The sequence below is a fragment of the Notothenia coriiceps genome, unplaced genomic scaffold, assembly GCF_000735185.1.
Source record: "Notothenia coriiceps isolate Sejong01 unplaced genomic scaffold, NC01 NC01_scaffold00000339, whole genome shotgun sequence".
Lineage (NCBI taxonomy): Eukaryota > Metazoa > Chordata > Actinopteri > Perciformes > Nototheniidae > Notothenia > Notothenia coriiceps.
In genome coordinates this window covers 5,457,295-5,476,057 of record NW_011333040.1, presented here as the reverse complement: position 1 = coordinate 5,476,057, position 18,763 = coordinate 5,457,295, and the positions used below count along the sequence as shown (strand labels likewise).

At 37.7% G+C, this 18,763-nt stretch overlaps 3 protein-coding genes across 4 annotated transcripts; all 3 read right to left on the bottom strand.

Moving 5' to 3' along the window:
* Positions 1-768: 768 nt before the first annotated feature.
* On the bottom strand, positions 769-4,463 carry LOC104943890 (uncharacterized). Of its 2 annotated transcripts, none has more exons than XM_010769361.1 (12): positions 4,320-4,463; positions 3,624-3,825; positions 3,447-3,479; positions 3,203-3,318; positions 3,000-3,111; positions 2,736-2,768; positions 2,601-2,642; positions 2,263-2,496; positions 1,927-2,030; positions 1,592-1,757; positions 1,438-1,500; positions 769-1,193 (listed from the first exon to the last, which is right to left on the bottom strand). In XM_010769361.1, exons 1-11 carry the CDS (start codon positions 4,382-4,384, stop codon positions 1,456-1,458), a joined length of 1,152 nt encoding a protein of 383 aa, XP_010767663.1. In that variant the 5' UTR covers positions 4,385-4,463; the 3' UTR covers positions 769-1,193; positions 1,438-1,455. The 2 variants fall into 2 exon arrangements, with proteins under 2 accessions (XP_010767663.1, XP_010767670.1); XM_010769368.1 differs by having other exon boundaries at positions 2,601-2,633.
* A 349-nt stretch (positions 4,464-4,812) lies between these two features.
* Positions 4,813-8,438, bottom strand: rusf1 (RUS family member 1). The gene is made up of 14 exons (XM_010769378.1): positions 8,123-8,438; positions 7,915-7,992; positions 7,691-7,805; positions 7,565-7,610; positions 7,445-7,477; positions 7,249-7,354; positions 6,859-6,960; positions 6,486-6,556; positions 6,223-6,407; positions 5,820-5,877; positions 5,661-5,725; positions 5,452-5,577; positions 5,301-5,366; positions 4,813-5,209 (listed from the first exon to the last, which is right to left on the bottom strand). Exons 1-14 carry the CDS (start codon positions 8,270-8,272, stop codon positions 5,124-5,126), a joined length of 1,287 nt encoding a protein of 428 aa, XP_010767680.1. The 5' UTR covers positions 8,273-8,438; the 3' UTR covers positions 4,813-5,123.
* A 5,547-nt stretch (positions 8,439-13,985) lies between these two features.
* Positions 13,986-17,506, bottom strand: LOC104943916 (proline-rich protein 14-like). The gene is made up of 4 exons (XM_010769386.1): positions 17,369-17,506; positions 17,162-17,271; positions 16,707-16,775; positions 13,986-15,790 (listed from the first exon to the last, which is right to left on the bottom strand). Exons 2-4 carry the CDS (start codon positions 17,182-17,184, stop codon positions 15,499-15,501), a joined length of 384 nt encoding a protein of 127 aa, XP_010767688.1. The 5' UTR covers positions 17,185-17,271; positions 17,369-17,506; the 3' UTR covers positions 13,986-15,498.
* Positions 17,507-18,763: the final 1,257 nt, after the last annotated feature.

The following is an 18,763-nucleotide window of genomic DNA, read 5'->3' as shown; positions in this document are numbered from 1 at the left end:
TATCCTATTTCCCAGCTTCTTATTTTATATTCAAAGAAATGGGGTGTTGTTATTTATTTTCTACTAAATTCAATAAAGATATTTATGTATTATTTATCTGTGATACTAGAAATGTGATTTTTGGTTTTTAAAGTTCGACACAATTGTACTTTCAAATTCACATTATATATTTTTGTTCAGTTTTACATGCAAGTCAATTTGCTAAAGTAAAACCCCACTTTCATGTCTCAAGAAAGAAATGGAGCTATATATGGAGACAACAGAGATTCATCATCAAACCAATGATAAGCCTTCAGCATGTCTCCCTCCCTAGTGAAACAAACAGGTGATTATTTTAACTGGTTGCTTTTCTTCATGTGGAAGAACTAAACTTCCTCCTCTCAGCCCGAGGCAGCTGTCACTGCAGTGAGTGTGACAGCTGAACTGACAGCAGCTGAGAATAACAAATTAAGCAAGGTGTGACAAAATGTGAAAGAGGTCTGTTTTTCTGTAATGACTTCTGGTTGGCAGATAAGAGGCTGCATCAAAGTGTGATACAGAAAGAATTACAATCATTTAAAAACCTACACAAACAGGTAAATACTACTTAGAAAGGTGGTTTTAATAATAAAAACAATTATAATTTATAAACTAAATAAAATAGAATGGGCATACTAGAAAATGTGTCACTTGAAACATGCTCCTGAAACCTAGACGGTGTTTTCGTTTTTTATTTCTCCAAAAGATTTCCTATTTGTGTAAAAGCTTTTTCATGTTAACACATAAAGCTGACTGCTGAAAAGTTGATTTATTTCAAAAACATATAGACTACGCAGGAGTGTTTTTTTCGTAGTCTCATTTTGCAAAATGCCACATAGTCAACACAATTCTCATTTAAAGTTATTATACATGTTTTACATTTTACATCCATAAACAACAAACAATAAGGCAAAGAGGCCTAAAATGTTCAAACTCAAAATAACTGGACTCCAGCTGTCTCACAGTTGCTCAAGAAGTATGATTTAGGACCTTATGTAACAGAAGGTCCAACTCACAGAATCTTGACGTGAATCATTGTTTTATCTACAAGACTCAAACTAACATCACCAACAGAAATCTAGCACAATTCCATGACAGTTCTTGATCGGTCATAAAATAACCTTCTTCCCCGCTTTGTTGATGACACCAACCGATTTCCTTCCACATCAATTGACCTGTAAAACAATAATAGAAACAATTGGTAACATCAAAGTAAACTGTTAAAAAATACCCTAATATCCTCAAACTTGTCTTAAAATGTTTTCAAATTCATTGAATTTCTCTTTCTGGATAACACCTTAAAAAATGCCAAAATGATTCACCAGTACACCAGAATTTTCTTAATATTATATACAAATGTGGTATGCATTTGGACCATAGATTTGGACACATAAACGTTTGAAAATGTATTCAACTCACCAAATAAACTTTAAATATTTATCTCACAACAAAAGCACTCTCCCGGATCTTGGAGTAAACATACTGTGGAACAAACAGGCAATAAAACAAGAGTCATTTTACAGCGTGTGTGTATTTATCATAGACAAGTCAAATGCTTAGAACCTGCACTTACATCCAGTCCTCTGGGGGAATGAACAGGCTCTGGTCCCTTACAGCAGAGCACTGAAAAGGGTCTCTCCTTTGTTTTTGAATGCTCTTTGAAACACAGACTGAAAACCTTGGCAGGCAGATAGACATCCCAGTCGGGCGCATGTTCCTCTATTAGATCACTTACCATCCTGTTAGGGAGCAGCAAAAAGGAAACATGTTGGAATAATAAGAAACATTTCATTTCCAGGAGTGACCTTAATGTGTCCATGACACATACATTTGGACCTCTGAAATGCACCAAAGAAATACAGATATAGTAATAAGAGAGCAAATCATCTCTGTATGTAAAGTACAGACCTGTCAATCATCTGCTGTGTGACCAAATCCAAAGTGCCCGTCTGCTGATGGTAGACAACAAGAGCCATGGAGACCTTCAGCTGATCTTTCAGTTCTCTGTTGATCTAACACACAGTGTACATGTGAGAAACTGGTCGATAAGGAAACAATACTGCACCAATACAATAACTAATATCTGTAGGGAGTTTGGTTAGTTTTCAGGAACTTCTATAAAAAAAGTATGGTTATGTGAGATTAATTGAATATTGAGATGGAAGCTATTTACAAGTCTGGCAATTACAATGACTACAAAGGGGCAGTTATCAAAAGTATCAATTCAATCAACAATGTACTCACTTTGTGGACTATGTCATGAGGTAGTCTGGAGAGGATTCTGAACGGGTATCCAAAGTGGGCGATGATGTCCACGATTTGCTTTGCCACATCTGGAGGGAGGCAAGACTGCATCGGCACAGCTTCCACCCACTTGGAGTAGTAGTCCGTCACAGTCAAGATGTATTTGTGCCCGTTCAGTGTTTGATGCAGCGGACCCCTGACATCCAGGCCAAGCCACTGCCACGGCTCGTTCACCTGCCATCACATCGTGCACACATGCCATTGCAATAAGAATCCCAATCCATTTAGTTTGTATTTATTTGTTTCCATTAAAATCAGATTATCGCAGAGTAACATACCTCTATCAACTTTTCGGGATCTTCACTCGCTGTCTGTGAACACTACAGAAGAGCACTTGTTTAAAATACATCATAATATAGAAGTCCAAGTTTAAAAGGCAAATATTGGATTTTCAAATCATGAAGACTACATACACTTAAATTGTCATCTGGAGCCCACTGAATATCCTGAGGGTGTGTGTGAAAAATAAAAAATAATCATATTAGAAAAATGTAAGAACAGTAATGGATAATAAACTTAATAATTATGGTAAATATCCAACAACATAAGGCTTTTAATCTGCCTAATGTCATACCATACATGCCCTGATTTATGCTATGAAAAAAATATGTATTTGTTTTTAAAATTATCAAAACACTAATTTGTAATTATATTTTATATATAATAACATCACTTACACGTGGTTCGCAATAATCTCCGTGGAAGAAATGTGGAAATGACTCTATCTTCAACAGCCCTTCATCGACAATAATCCTCCATTTGTCATTTGACTTTTTTGGGTCTTTGTCTCTGATATCAAACAAGACAACAAGATGCATTAAAAAGGCAAGAATACAAATGGGTACAAACTTGATTAAATACACTTTCTATAGTAACATACCCAGCAGGCTCTTCTGTTTGTCTGGCTTCTTTGCTCTGGACTCTTCTCTTTGCCTTGACAGGAGTCCTTGTTGGAGACTGAGGTGGACTCGTGTGACAGGCTTTAACACCAGGGGGCTGCGTTCACAATGCAGAAAACCACACACTGTTTCAGAGATTGAGGTCCCTGATTTATATTTTTAACTTCAGTCAAAGAAAGCTCAAATGTTTTATTACAGTTAAATGTCAATACAATATGCTCTCACCTTGTTCCTCTTACTTCTTGGGGTGCTGGAAGCCTACATCAGGTGGACAGTAATTACATATGAGATATATATTAGAGAATGATCAAGAAAGGACAAAGACGTTTTTTTGATGAAGCAGCTAGCCAATTAAAGAATTTAAATATCTTGTTCTGAAAAAAATGTTGGCAACATACAAACCTTCCTTTTCTGTGCATCGCCAGGGGATGAAAACATGGTTGGAACTGCATCTTCTAGCAGTTTCACACATTTTCCTGATCTGTCGATGCATTGTTCCTCAAAGTGGTCGATGCACAGCACTGAGAAGCGAGATGGCGTCCAGTCCTTCCACTTCATGTTGAGAAGCCATTTTTTCAGTTTTCTGGGATTGTACAGGGGAAACCTACAGTAGCACAGACATTATTAACTTATTATCATTTTAAAGACTGTAACATTTGCCTTGAATTTTTCTATTTGCAATTCATCAAATTAACAGTGTCTGTCTAAAACCCACTTTCAAATTGGTGAAACCATTAGACCACATAGAACAACTCGTTAACAAAAACACATACAATTGTCAAATTATGACTACATTTTCACAGAGAGTCCAGACTGTTTAAAATGATATTTGAAATGTGCGTTATTTTCATTTTGAAAGAGCAAGAAATAAAGATTTCAATGACTTTTTCTATACCCCATTAGGCTCATCATGTTTACTTTTATACTTAAAAAGCATTGCTAGATAAAACATAAAAACGAGCTGGAAACACTACGCCGGGAAACCAAAAAGTGGCTACCTAATGTGATTCATGCTGATGTTTGTTAGCTAAATTAGCTTAACTTTCCACAAATCTGCAAGGTCTTCCCTGTTTACGAGTGAATAATGGTAAAACTCACTTAAAATACTTCACATCGGTCTCGCTGGAGCTTTCGCAATTGTAAGCACATTTATATCTTCCCATTTAGGACACAAGGTTGTTTAATTTGAGACTAACACACTGATATTGTGGCCAAGATATTTGTTTGATAGAGTAGTCAAGTAAAAAGAAAATACCACTTCAATATCCGGTCAGAATTCTCAAAAATAATATCATGAGGGGTTTGAAACCTTTTAAGTCTAAAATAAACCCTACAGAAATGAAATACTATTTAGCGGTTCTTTAGATGTGAATGTGTACTTTTCTTGTATTCAACCCATAGACTGTATATATAAAGATTCAACCCTGTTGTTGAATAATTGACAGCATACGTTCATTAAATACACGAACCGGAAGTGCTTATTTTCCACCTACAAAATGTGAGACACAAAGGTTTCTCTAACGGATGTTGTTTCTTGCACAGGAACCGAAAGGAATCTCCTGCAACGCCACCTCATGGATAACATATTGAATGGCAGTCATATTTTGTTTATTTGAAACATTTAAACACATTTACATGCAATGTATTGTACAGTTTAAGACAATAATGAAAAAAAACTTGAGCAATCCCCTTCAATTAACATTCACTCACTGACCCCCCAGCTTTGAATTTTAATATACCCGTAAAAATCAAAGTCCTCACATACAAAAATATTTTTTTCCTTTTACATTTATCATACAAATTGATTACAAAAAATATCAAACAAGGGATACTTAAAAATGTCACTGTTTAATTATCATTCAGAAATGTTCAATAAACAATGCACTGCAGAAGTCTCACAGCTCAATTGCTTTTTGTTTTCCACTCCACTCTCCACTCGTCCCAGTCAAGTAAAGTTCGTTTTATGTCCCATCCTGCAGCTTCCACACCTGGAATTTATAAGAGAAAAAATGTTTTCAAATGTTAAAACTACACAGGGTAACGTTTGTGATATGTACGTTAAAACTGTTTAGTGCTCACCTGTGAGAAATGGATTGAAAATGGTGTGCATCAACTTGTGACTCTCATGCACCATTTCCCAGTTACCTTTTGAAACATAATAAAGCATGTGAATCCGAAAAATCTTTTTTATTTATGTAAGGTAAAGAAATGAATGGAGGTAAAGGCTTACTCTTCTGTTTCAGATGATCTCTGGAAGTCAGAGGGCTCAGGACGCTGCTGAGCCACACAGCTTGGCACATCGCTCTGATTTCATCATGTACTGATGCTTCTGGTCTCAAACAAACATGTACACATCCTGAGAAGAACACAGCAGGGTTAAGGAATGTTTTATAGCTTTTTATCAAGTTTATCTGTAGTGGGGATTGAAAGATTACATACCATTTCTTACTCCCAACAGGTAAGGCAGGTTGTTTTCCTTCAAAGCCAAATTCAGTTCAGCCGGACTTCAAAATAATAAGCAAATACATTTTGCTACATTTTGTTGAAAATGTATGGTTGCTTCATTATTGTGTTGTTTTGAGTGAAACCTGATATTACCTTTGTACAACTTCCTGTAGCCTCACTCCAAGTTTTATTGGCATAGTTTTCCTAAACTCTGGAGAGAGAAAAAAAGGAACATATCTTAATTTTGAATGCTCAGAGTTATCATATTGACATTTATTGCGTATCATCGCTGAAACTAATTTTTTACTTTAAGACAAAACAGCTTACATTCAGGCATAACTAAATAATGCATGACTTCAATAGAATGCTGAATGTTTTCACATAGTAGCAGGAAATTATGTAACTGTTATATAGTTATAACATATATAGGTTTATAAGTTATTTCAAAAGGAAAAAAGACAATAAAATGATAAGTATTAATAATATCTAAATTGTACTGTATATTACATAATACATAAAATAGTCAATCAAATGTCAGCAAACTCATTATTATTACCCAGAAGAACTGGTTCTCTCTGATTGGCCTCCAGTGGACACAGGATCTGTTTGTTTCGAAGGTACTGCTGCAGCACGATTGAAAGCCTCGCCTCGTTAAAGGTATCCATGACAACCGCACGCACAGCCTTGTAGTTGGCGAAGAGATGGAGGATGGTGAAGAAGAAGAAGAGGCTGAGAGTCAGTCTGAGGGGGAGAAAGAGGTCAAATATGATTCACTGTATAATAATCTTATGGTAATTATTCATCTATAACAACACTTACATTGGATTATCAGTGACAAGGGGAATGAGGATTAAACTGATCAGTAGTCCAGCCAGATTCACTAAAGTCTCCTGTGAGGAATTAAAGACACGATGAGAAGAATTACATTCCTTCTTTGCAAGCACATCAGAAATGTGAGAAAGTAGTTGTTATGAAATGAAACTGTTTAGATATGTTACAGTAGAACATGCATATCTGTAAATAACAAAATCCATTCTGGCATAAATCTATTGAAGTTCATAATCAAGGGCCTGGTATTGTACTTTATGGATCATTGTCACTAAACCACAATGTTATTCTTCACAAGTAATCAAGCTGTTCCCCCTTATCTACAATAAACAGTCTGACAAAATAAGTTGTATAAGTTGAATACCTGACTGCCATCTTTGGCGGAGATGTCAGCCATGTTGTCTCTGCGAGCCTGGTGAACCGTCAGAGCAGCTCTGGTCGCACCGCCTGCCACTCCAACAAGAGACTGGAGAAGATGCGCAGGAGTCTTGTATCAGTTTGGGAACCACTAGTTAAAGCTTATTTGTCAGGACTCTGTTTCTTTATGACTGGTATTTGTGAATTTAGAAGTGTATTAACAGTCGGTATTTGAATGATTGTTCTTGATATTGTGAAATCAAACATTCATCTTCGAAAAACAAAGCTCAAGGTTCACTTATTTAGAAAAGTGTTTATCTTAGAGAAGAAAACGGTGACTCCAAGTTTTAAACTGTAATCACATTGGGCTAAAGTTATTTAAAAGGTGTCCTTTTACCTTGAATACACCTGCAGTACACACAATCAGGGTAAAGCAAGCAGGAAAGTATGGAGCCGATATTTCCATGAACATGGCAATGTCATTGAGAACATCAGCAAAAAGTCTGGTAAGAATTTAAAAGAAAAAGTTCATGTTAATGAGCAGACCGTAGACTGTTAATTGTCTTCATTTAGTGCCTCTTCACCATGCATACCTCCATTTTTTGGCCTCAGAGTCTAGTTTACTCCTGAAATTAAGACAACAAAACTGATCATAAAGCGAAATTGACATCAGTGAAAAAGGGGCACAAATATAATATAAAATATGAGCCTACCCTTTCTGCCAAGCGAAGAGGATTCTTCCCAACATGCCAGTTCCATCTGCAGGAGAAACATTCTTTCAAAAGTTGCACTCCCAATGCAAGAGAAATGTACAATAATGGTATTTTTCAAGGTGTCACCTCTTAGTAGCCAGGTCACTGTGGCTGCTGCCACTGTTGCCTCTTGGTTTCCAACACCCACACCTTTGAGAGAAGCTTGAGTGGCCAGAGTCCCTGACAGAGAGCTGCAGAAAGCCTGAGAGAGAGAGAGAGAGAGAGAGAGAGAGAGAGAGAGAAGGGACAGGAGTTTTCATCTGATGAAGAAGGTGATGATCTTAATTGTTGTGGTGAACCATTTACTGTACCTGCACAGTATCCCAAAACTGGTAGTGCACGTAATCCTCACTGACGCTTTCTGGATAGCCTTGAGGCAGAAAGACACTCTGAAATAAGAAGTTCAAATGTGTGTCTCAGGGGGGAGGGTTGGATCTTGGATTTTGAATATATTTTCCAGTCCAGATTTTACATCTCATATTTTATTTTATTGGACATAGAAAGCTTATAAATCCTTACTTTGAAACTTCGAACAATGATGTTTCCTCTTGATTCCCCTTCCCTCTCGTCTCTTGTCCTCTCTAACACTGCATCGCCTGCACAATACTTCCAGGACTCGGAGCTGCCATATCTCTCTGTGGCCAGAACCACACATCTGTCCGTCTCCATTTAGCCTGTGAGGACCAAGAGACACGCGGGCTGACTAAACTAAAAAGCAGAATTATACTACAGTGTGAAATCTGCTGGAATGTATTTACTTTTAGCCCATTTATGTTAGTACAGCATGAAACTCGACACAATATACGTGTCGTGTTTATCTATGACGCGCTTCCGTGTTTATTTCCGCGTTCACAGGTTGGAGATTGCTGATTGGTCAATTGGGAGTCTAAGGCGGAGTTTATGGAAACGGTCCAATAATTAATAAGGGTTGAAAACTCCTGATTTGAAAATACTAAATAGAAGTCACTGGCATTTAAAAAAATAAATAAATAGAGAAGTACCATTTTTTTAAAAAACACTTTTAAAAAAAAATGTATTCAATACTTGATTTTGCAATAAAAAACTAGTCCATCTTGAATTATTTATATGAATGCCGACAAAGTAAATTATTTTTGATCAGATACAGATTAAGTGTTGACTATTCTTACAATAAAATTATGTTGAAAGTGTGGGGGAAACTTCTGAAGACGGTTTATTTGGAGCTGCAGCCGGAGAATTCACAAGACATGTCACGAGCCACGGTTTGACCACACGGTTGAGATGCCACAATCAATTCTGAAGAACTCTACCACAGACCCATGTATTTAGCTAGTTCTGAGAGAATAATCAACATTGTGCAACAAGATAGAAGCATAATACCTCTATCAGCTGACGCCAACAGGCAGGAACAGGGAGACAAAACACTGAGAGCACAGTAGTCAAGGTTACAGGTGCGTGTGCTCAGTCAGGACAGTTTAAAACTGATGAACTGGATCAAAGTTATGGGCCTTGGAAAAAAAAAATTCCCCAACAGAAAGTAAATGCAGTAATTTTAAACCTCATCATTTGAAATCTTGTTTGCATCTATTTTGGTCATTTTGAATCTCTGTGCTCTTTTGAATCTGTTTTAAATCATTTTGCTTGTCTTTGTGGTCATTTTACATCCCCTTAGCCAATTCTGGGTTGTTTCTAGTTGTTTTGTGAATGTTTGTGATCATTTAGTATTTTTCTTTTCAGCCTGGTTTTGTAAGTAAGGACCCCTGACCTATTGGGCCCCTGGGCCGGTGCCCAGTAGGCCCGTTAACCTTTGATTTATGTTTCTTTTTTCATACCACTAATTCTGATGTGAGAAAAAGCCTGGTTTGTTGTTGCTATATTTAGAGACATCCAAACATTGATTCTAACTAGTTTCAACTTCACTCACGTTTCTTATGTATCCAGAGTTTGAAAAGCAGATTTATAACTATCATTTTAACATGTGGCTCCATTGGCGTTACTTCCCATTGTTGTGCTGTCTGGTAACAGGGAGGAATTCATCGGACATGATGATTAATACTTAGTATATGATGCAGTCAACACGTCTGAGCCACAACAATAGGAGGAGGTGACACATCATATTCCTCCCATATTACTTTATTTTCTCGGTGAGGAAAGATTCGGCGGTCTGATAGGGTATACAGAGGGTGGTATCAGCTGTGGAAAAATGCAGTCAGGAAATTGTCTATCGCTGAGCAAAGTGGAAGTAAATATTTCTTATCTCTGGGTCATAAAGCAGATGGAGGCATGCGAACAAATATATCATGGCCAAGAAGAAACCTGTTCGACCCTCGGAACCAAAGCAAAGAGTATATGTTTCAAGTTGAGATAAGGTGTTGTTCAAAGTCACAATGTCCGATACTCTTCCAAGATAATCTTAGAAAAACAATGAGGCAGGTTGGAACCTGTGGCTGTTTCACCCTCAGGCAAGGCAAGTGCTGACACACCTTTCCCAAGACCTCTGGTATGCTGCATGGGAAAGAAGTGGGGGGACTGTGCAGTGTAGTAAAACTGTGACTAACGAAAGAAAGAGGAAGCCTAAGCTTCGATGACAGATAACAGGATATGAGCACTAATGTAACTGGATGATCGAAGGGTTGACAAGTAGCCTATGTGTGGCAAGAAAGAGAAGAAGGGAAGTGCCTCCACAGTAAATGGGCGTGGAAGTTTCTCACAAGAGTTTCGCTCCCAGCTCTCTCTCAACAACTTATATGGCTCAGGGCTTTCACAGTAGGGACGGGCCTTGAAGCTGTTTGTTTTTTGAATTCCCACTACATTGACAGTTATTGTGTCTGGATGACCACTCGTGGAAATCTTAACCCATCCGTTCATATATAAAGGAAGAAAGACACTTCATTTGGCAGCTGTCACCTTAAACTGGAATACTGTTAAAGGCAAAAGAAGATAAAACACCTGCCTGCTACTTCATTAAGATTTTCATATAAATCTGGATACACAGGACAGACTGAGGAGCATTGCATTTTAGATTGGATCAGGTATGTACTCTAACGTAACAATTTATTCATTGAGTTATTGAAATCTGTTTTACAAGAGAGACCTGGGTGAATTATTGTGTTTAACAATGTATTCCTGTCTGTCGTTTTAATTTTCTTTTCACTATACTCAAGAAACACCTGCAAGATTTGGTTTTACATAATAGAAATCTTTATCTTTCTCACCAACGTTTCGTAATCAGCACTGACAGGAAATATTACGTTTCTCATTACAAATGATTCACAGGCGTGTGCATCATTACATGAGAGAACTATTATTAACCCAGTCCAACTCTCTGCTACTGCATTCTTCGTACATGACAAACACGCCGAGTGTGCTGGTACTCTGTGCACCACGCTTTGATCAAATCTTAGATTAGATAACCTACATGTTATGCTCCCATGAAAATTTGCCAAGCAGGAGGTTTCATTATTTTCCTAAAGTGTGATCATACAAGTTTTTCAAGTTTTTTTGTTGTTAAAAGGGAACACTGTGCCCCATGTTGAACCATTCAAAGGATACTTTTGGTTTCATGTTGGAAATAACCTGCTCAGGGAAATACCTATGCTCAACAAAAAACAAACTTTGTGAATATGTTTTAAGGACATGTTTAGACTTGACTAGGCACTAGTTATTTTAAATTCTTTAAACTTCTGGTATTGTGGTTCAGAGTAGTGTAGCCCAAACTGCTCACGCATCAAACGAGGTGAACACAGGACACAAGGGCAACTTAGGAAAACGTTCTTTTAGCAATAATCAACCCAGCAGCATGCGCCAGTTTGGCCATCAGTTAAGGAAAGTAGCGATATTTCTCTCAAGGAGATCATGTTCAAACCCTTTGAAACAACTGATGTTCCCTTGGGCCAGGTTGAATAATACCTGAACTGATTGTGGCTTTGTTATCATTTGTTGTCAAAAAACATACCAAGTTTAAGAGGAGGTTGATCTAAAAAGTAAACTTCAAAGTACATACAAAAACACATAAGAAAACACAAACCCAACCAATTAGTATAAAGACAAAGGAAAAAATCAATAGGAAAAGCATTTACTTCCTGTTGTTTCTCTGTGTCTTTAAATCAAGTGCAACATAAGACAAAAGGAAAACATATTTCGATATGTATACATACAGTATATAGACATAGAGATATCGACACTACCAAATGAGTTCAATTCAACAAAAATCAAGAATATGTTTGTGAAGTTGACCCTGTTCAAAATTGAACAATAACTTCCCTATCCCTTTGTTATTTTTATCTCCAGAGAGTCAGTGAGTCTAATTATTAAGGGACATTTAAAATATACGTACATTTGATCAAATCTATCATTCTCTTTGAGGGTTTTATCATGTGCAGACTTAAAAAAATAGGGCTGAATGCAGGCAGTGTTCTGCACTGTTTTTCAAGTTTAATAATGAAGGGAGTAGCCAGCATTATGCCTTTGAAGTCAGTAGAAAAGTGATTAGGTTCAGATTGGAAACAGGATCATAAATTAAACATACAAGATTGAATACAATATGTGCACTCAGTGGAATGATGTCCCATTGTATCTGACCAACATTCCTAAAAGAAAAAGTTAAAATATAAGCATTTACCTAGGCTGTGCTTGCCCTTAGACAACAGTGACATCAGTTCCTCGCATGTCCTTTTATCTTCAAAACAATGTTTTTTTGCAACTCTTAACAAACTTAAAAGTATAAATCCACCACTTAGACAAATCCTAAAATGGTTCTTTGCTTTTCAGATGTCATTTGCATATTGCTTCCTCAAAACGTTTTCTTTTTTGTTTTATTAATTATTAATTGACCCTTTCTTATATGCTCTGTAGTTTGCAGAAATGCCCAAATCTCAGGAGACGAGTGAAATTAAAATGGAAGAGGTCCCGCTGAACACCATCCCACGGACTGGGGGCACTACAGTGATCAGCATCTCTGAGAGGTGTGCTGCCGCCTCCTGCTGCGAGGACAGGAACCACAGGATACTCGCTATCTGCAGCATCATCTGTGGACTCTCCTGCATCGGAATCACGGCTCTGATCAATTCAGTCAAGGTATTTCAACTTCTTTGAACGTCATTTCACATTGCTGCTGAATGCTCTAATCAGCAGGAACGAATTTTAAATGCCATCACAAACTAACTAACCTAATTAAAATGTGAAAGCCACCTTTGTGACAGAGGAAAGGTGACCTCTTGAAGACTTTTCTACCCACTGGGTTTAAAGTGCACCTATCATGCTATTTTTAGGCAATAGCATAAGTCTCAGATATATCAAAAACATGTCTATGAAGTGTTTTGCTCAAAATACCAAACGGATCACCCATTCTAGTCATGCCTCATATCCCTCTATTTCAAAAGTGCTGAATTTGGATATAAAGCTTTTTTTCAAAAAGAAAAATTGATAAAAACGTTCTGATAGTGCCGTGGGACCACATTTCTGATATTACGTCACATCGGATGCAAATCTGGATCAGCTCCGTTGTACCCCCGTTTTTAGAGATTTGGGTACGGAGGAAAAGAGAGAGTTTTATTTTTTGACGCTGCGTGAGTTCCCTGGCACACCGGGGACACATATTTATGTATAAAAGACATCAAAAAGTGCATTTTGCATGATAGGTCCCTTTATGTTAAGATCAGGAGGTCAGAAAGAAACTTCAAATTGTTTTAAATTACTTTTTAACACAAACAGCTGTGAGGTTGAATATTGTCTTTTTAAATCCAAAAACTAGACTAACTTAAAAACTAGATAAATGCATATTACATCCGAGTCCATATTTGACCTCTCAGTTTGGCTAGCAGATAACAGAAAAACTACTGGCTAGATTTTCAAGTAACTTGGTGGCAGATCCATTTACATTTTGGATTAGGACTCGAATCACAGAGCAGACACATTAACATTGGTAGATACGATATTTAGCCTTGTGCACCCCTAGTTTTCTTTGACTGTTTTCTGATATAACACTACATTCAATGTAATTGTCCTTACTTCAACAGGCTGAGAATACTACAGGCCAAGAGAGAAATAATTTCTTAAAAAGGGCAAGGAAATTTGGCATCATCTCCATCGTGGTATGGTTTGCCATTCTGGTTTCAATTCCCATACTGATGGCCTTCATCTCATACATCCTGACGCTGATAGAATGACAAACTCTGATAGGCCTCTACAGAAGACAACCATAAGAGTGACTTTGGATGTTGACAGACAGTGGACAGTACAAACATCATCCATGAAGATATGAGGAAACTGGTTACACAAAAAGGCAGCTTTAGTCTTTCTTGTGCTGACGAAGTGTCCCAGATTACACTTTCTTTTTTTTTTTACTTCTCAACCTTTTATAATATTTTTTACGCAACACTTACAAACAGTACCAAAAGCATTACAACTTTTACATACTGTAATATTTATTTAACAATGAGAACATTTGGAAAATTCTAAATCTAAATGACCATATCAAATTCACTTGAGACATGGCACTACATGACACATTATATGTTAAAGATAAGAAAATGTCATTCCCTTAAATGCCATTACAATAACATCATTCTTAGATACCGTATACACTTGCAGATACTCCAGAAGTTAATACATTACTTAAATCTGTGAATCTAAAAAGGTGGAGAACAGGGACTCGTTCATCAAGGATGGGGTCCTTGCAGAAAATAAAATGGCATGGCAGCGCTACATCAGAACAAGACCCTGCGCTTGTTGCAAGCATGATCTTATTGTTACCGTAATACTTTTATTAATGTCAATATGTTTTACTTTTATACATGTATATAAAAAGAAATATTTCATAATAAAAACCTTGTGCTAAGAGTTGCTTGAAAGTTCCTCATTTAAATGACAACAAATAAACCTACAAAACACCATAAAAAGAGAACGTCTTACAGTTAGGCAACAACAAGAACATACACACAAAGATAAAGAAGTTACTTTTCCAATACACATTTCAACACCATAAATCAATCCAGAGAACAGGACGTAATAAAGCCAGCAGTGGAATTTCAACACCTCCACTGTTGACTAAAAGTGCTCTCTAAAGGGAGCTATATTTTATACAAGAAAAACCCTGTTATGCCATGAATGTACAAACACACTTGATACATATTGCTAAGAACATTACAAAGTAGAATGATTAACACATGTCGCTTGCAGACAGCCATGACTACACACTGGTTGTGGGATTGGCCACAGCCAATACAAATCTCTTGCTGGCATGTTTTAAAGTTACATTCAGCATCAGTAAAGAATAGCTGCCTTTATGGACACACTTGCAATAAAGCTGAAAGTCAGGTAAGGAGTACCAATATGTTGTTACAATGCTTTTCTCTCAAACACAACAATGCAAAATAAATCAGATGCATACTGTATTTGCATTTTTAGAAAAGAAAACGGGCAGTGTAACAAAACGGTGTCATGACTTACCCAGGGAGGTTGTACAGATTTGCAACTTTGGGTCTGAAAGAAAAAGTAAGCTATACTGAAAACGGTATTATATTGTATAAGTTTTTAATTTAAGGCTGGCAACATTTGTTTATGGACAGTTTCACTCGTCACAGATGGAAAGCTGTCGGGGGGAAAATGGACGGCCAAGGTTTAAGTGCATTAATGACAAACATGCCATGTATAATGCGATTACCACCATGTTTATAACCAACTTCTATGAGGCAACACATTTCTGGTGCTATGATGTATTGTTCTTCTCGCAGGGCTACATATAGAATACAGAACATTATTTTTTTTTTTTAATTACTTCACAAAAACATTCATATGTGCTGGCAACAAAAGAGCAGAACAATTCACATGTGAATCTTCATGTTGGAAATGCATTTGGAATATTCATATTAACAGAATGATCTCTTGCAGTGATTTAGCCTTTTCAGAGGCAGCTGTCAACTGTCGTTCTGATCATGGATCAACCACAGGTTCAGCTGATGGAGCTTGGCACAGAGGAGGGAGTCTGAGTCCTGCACGCTGAGTGGTGGCTCGTCTCTAGCAAAGGCCCCTCGCCTCTTCCTGGAAGATGAATTTCCTGACTTTCCGACACCAACAAGGGGCTTCTTCGGTCTTCGGACCTCGCCGGCATCCAAGAATTCCATAAAACGTTTGACTCGCCTCTGGCCGAACCAAGACTCTGAGCCATTTTTGCGATTGAGAGGCACTTCGAGAATGGTCTCCAGCCGGCTGAAACCAGAGTTAGAAAGTCTTATTAATAAGTGAGTTGAGGAAGTTAAGGGAATGTAACAAGTTGTTAAGGAGAAGTTATTGTGTTTCACATAACTGGGAACTGATTTGAGTGAAGAGTGATTCCTCTGGTGCCACCCTGTGGTCAAACCTTGCCTTACTAGCTGTGTACAAATCCACTCTGCATACTAACAGGTTTTGGGTGTGTTCACAGGGAAAGGTGACAAAATAAAAGTACACTTAAACCATTCCTATAATTCAATGTGGACAAGGTCCTGCTGACAGCTGCTTTTGAAGGTTTGGAAAATGCTGAGTTATCTTTAAAAAAGGTAAAGATTATTCCTGATTTGAACCATGCTTGATTTTAAATTCTTAAATTTGAACATAATCTGTTGATAAATCTAAACAATACAGCTTTATTTATAAAGCACTTTAAAACCTCCAGACCAAAGTGCTGTACAGTCAAATAAACAAACATACAACAATCACTCAGCACACACACCATAAAACAAGTACAAGTAAAAACAATAGACAATTTAAAAGCAACACTCTAAAATATGTGAATACGCTAAGGAGAAGAGGTGGGTGTTAAGAAGCGCTTTAAAAGCAGACATTGTGGAGGCCTGCTTGATATGCAGGGGCAATCATAAACAATCATAATAACTAAAGATCTTCTTATATTTTATATGAAACAAACCCTTTAAATATGGTTTGAGTGGCGCTGAGCACTAGAAGTTTAAATATGAAGACATTTTCTAATAATACATATAAGTGTTCACAGCAATGCTTCAACTAAGCCCTTCATACATTTGCATCTTGAAGACTACAAAAAAAAGTTTTAAATGACATATTTTGTGTGTGTGTTTATATTAATCATTTAACGTGCGATTACAGTCGGTGCTGTAACTGATCTTACCCGTCAGGAGGTTTGCTGAAATTCTTATTGGTGTAAATTTCTTCCAAACTAAACTCCTTCTTTTTCAGCCTGTGATGTGACAAAGAAGAAAAACAAACATAGCAATCAGTCTGAATATTGATCAAAGTGTTCAATAAACAACAGACATGTATTGACATAAATTAATTTTCAATGGCATAGCAGAGTGACCTCATAGCATTTGACCTACTTTCAAACGCTCACCCAATGGAAAGGCAGAGTGACTTTTGCTTGACTTTTTAAAGCTGGTTGTACAAAACCCCGATGAAATAACACCAATGACAGCCGAGTCAGCTCCATTTGCTGATGAAGGCAGTGAGATGCCTTTTAAATACCAAAATCAGTGAGTATGTAAACATTGTGTGGGGTTTAGGGTCATTTGTATCACATACTGTTCCCAAGGTCTAGAGTGAACTTCCATGTGTTTGAGTATTTACCTGATGGCTTTGGGCAGGCCCATTGGGGTCAGGTTATTCTGAGGTTTGGGTAAAGTTTTCCGAATTCTAATAGACGACACCTTCCCTCGCTCCTCACGTTTTTGCACCACCTGCGAACATGAACAAGAGGATTAGTTAACTGAATCTAAATCTGTTTCTATACTTTTAGTTAAAGATGTCACTACACGCATGTTAAATAATGTATACCTTGATTTCAGAATCTGAAAAGGCCTTTTCTTCTCTCAACCCTATATCTTCAAACTCCTGACTGGATGAGCCCGTGTCCTCTCCGTCATCCTCCTCCTTACTCTGTCGTCTTCTCTCAATGTCACATTTCCCACTGCAAAAAAGACGATAGTAAATACCAGCCAATGGTGAAAACACTCTTCAGAACCATTGATAAAATAGACCCTCCAGAAAAACGCGATTCTGCAATCGCAGAATTTACCGCATAATCAGCAAAATGGCGCAGATTTTTAAAAGGCCGCATATTTATCAAAAGGCCGCATAATCCCCGCATTTTTCCACACAAAGTTGAAAAAAAAAAAGTTAACTCGTCTTGAAGTGAAGTAATGATGATGATCACGCGACGTCATCAGCTCGCGCATCACAGAAGGTAAACAACACCGTTGAGTGAACGTGTGGAATTCACACGACGAACATTTCTGCTAAAGACCGGGCAAAGCAGTACCCCGATGTCTTTCACGAAAGTGGGGGGAAACTATTCTGCACCCCGTGCAACTGTGTGTTGGAGCATAAGTCTTAGAGAAAATCGAGGGTGACGACCCACTTTGATTCATTCAAACAGTCGAAAATGCTTTCTGCTGCTGCGGACAAGAAAGCCAAACAACTCCGCGTTCACCGACAAAACCCTTTCGAGGGCTACAAGAAACGNTCTTACCGCTAGGAGTGCTCCTAACTCGCGCTAAAACATTTTACGTAGGAGTTTTTTCTTAAAAGTTATTCACAAAGCCGCTGAGACCTTTAGTATGAGTAGGTCTCAGCGGCTTTGTGAATAACTTTTAAGAAAAAACTCCTACGTAAAATGTTTTAGCGCGAGTTAGGAGCACTCCTAGCGGTAAGATAAAATGCTTTGTGAATACGGCCCCAGGTCTATAGTAATTGTGTGCTCAAAGTGCACCAGATTGAAGCATTTTACTTTAAAATGTTCAAAAAGATCTTCCCCGGGGGGCATACCCCCGGACCCCCCTAGAGGATATCACGTCCACCCCCCAATTCAAACATGTTCATACAATACTGAATACATTTGAAGCTATTTTGACGTCTATTACCCATGTCAATAAGTTTCTGTTTTTGTAATGTATTTGTATTTTGTAGAGATTTTTCATTTATTCTTTAAATATAAAAAATCTCGCCTAAAATCTTATCTAGGGCAGCAAATTGGCTAGAACCGGCCCTGGTACTAGACCTCAAAAGCCTTTCTTGTGCTGGCAGACACATAGAAACAAATTGGCGGGGCGCACTTCGAACGCGCACACACTAAAAAATTCCACGCGCTCCGCGCTCACATTATGCTGGGCCCACGTGCCTTAGCACCGCTGCTATGACTCCATCGTAGGGGAAACACTGTACTGTATACCA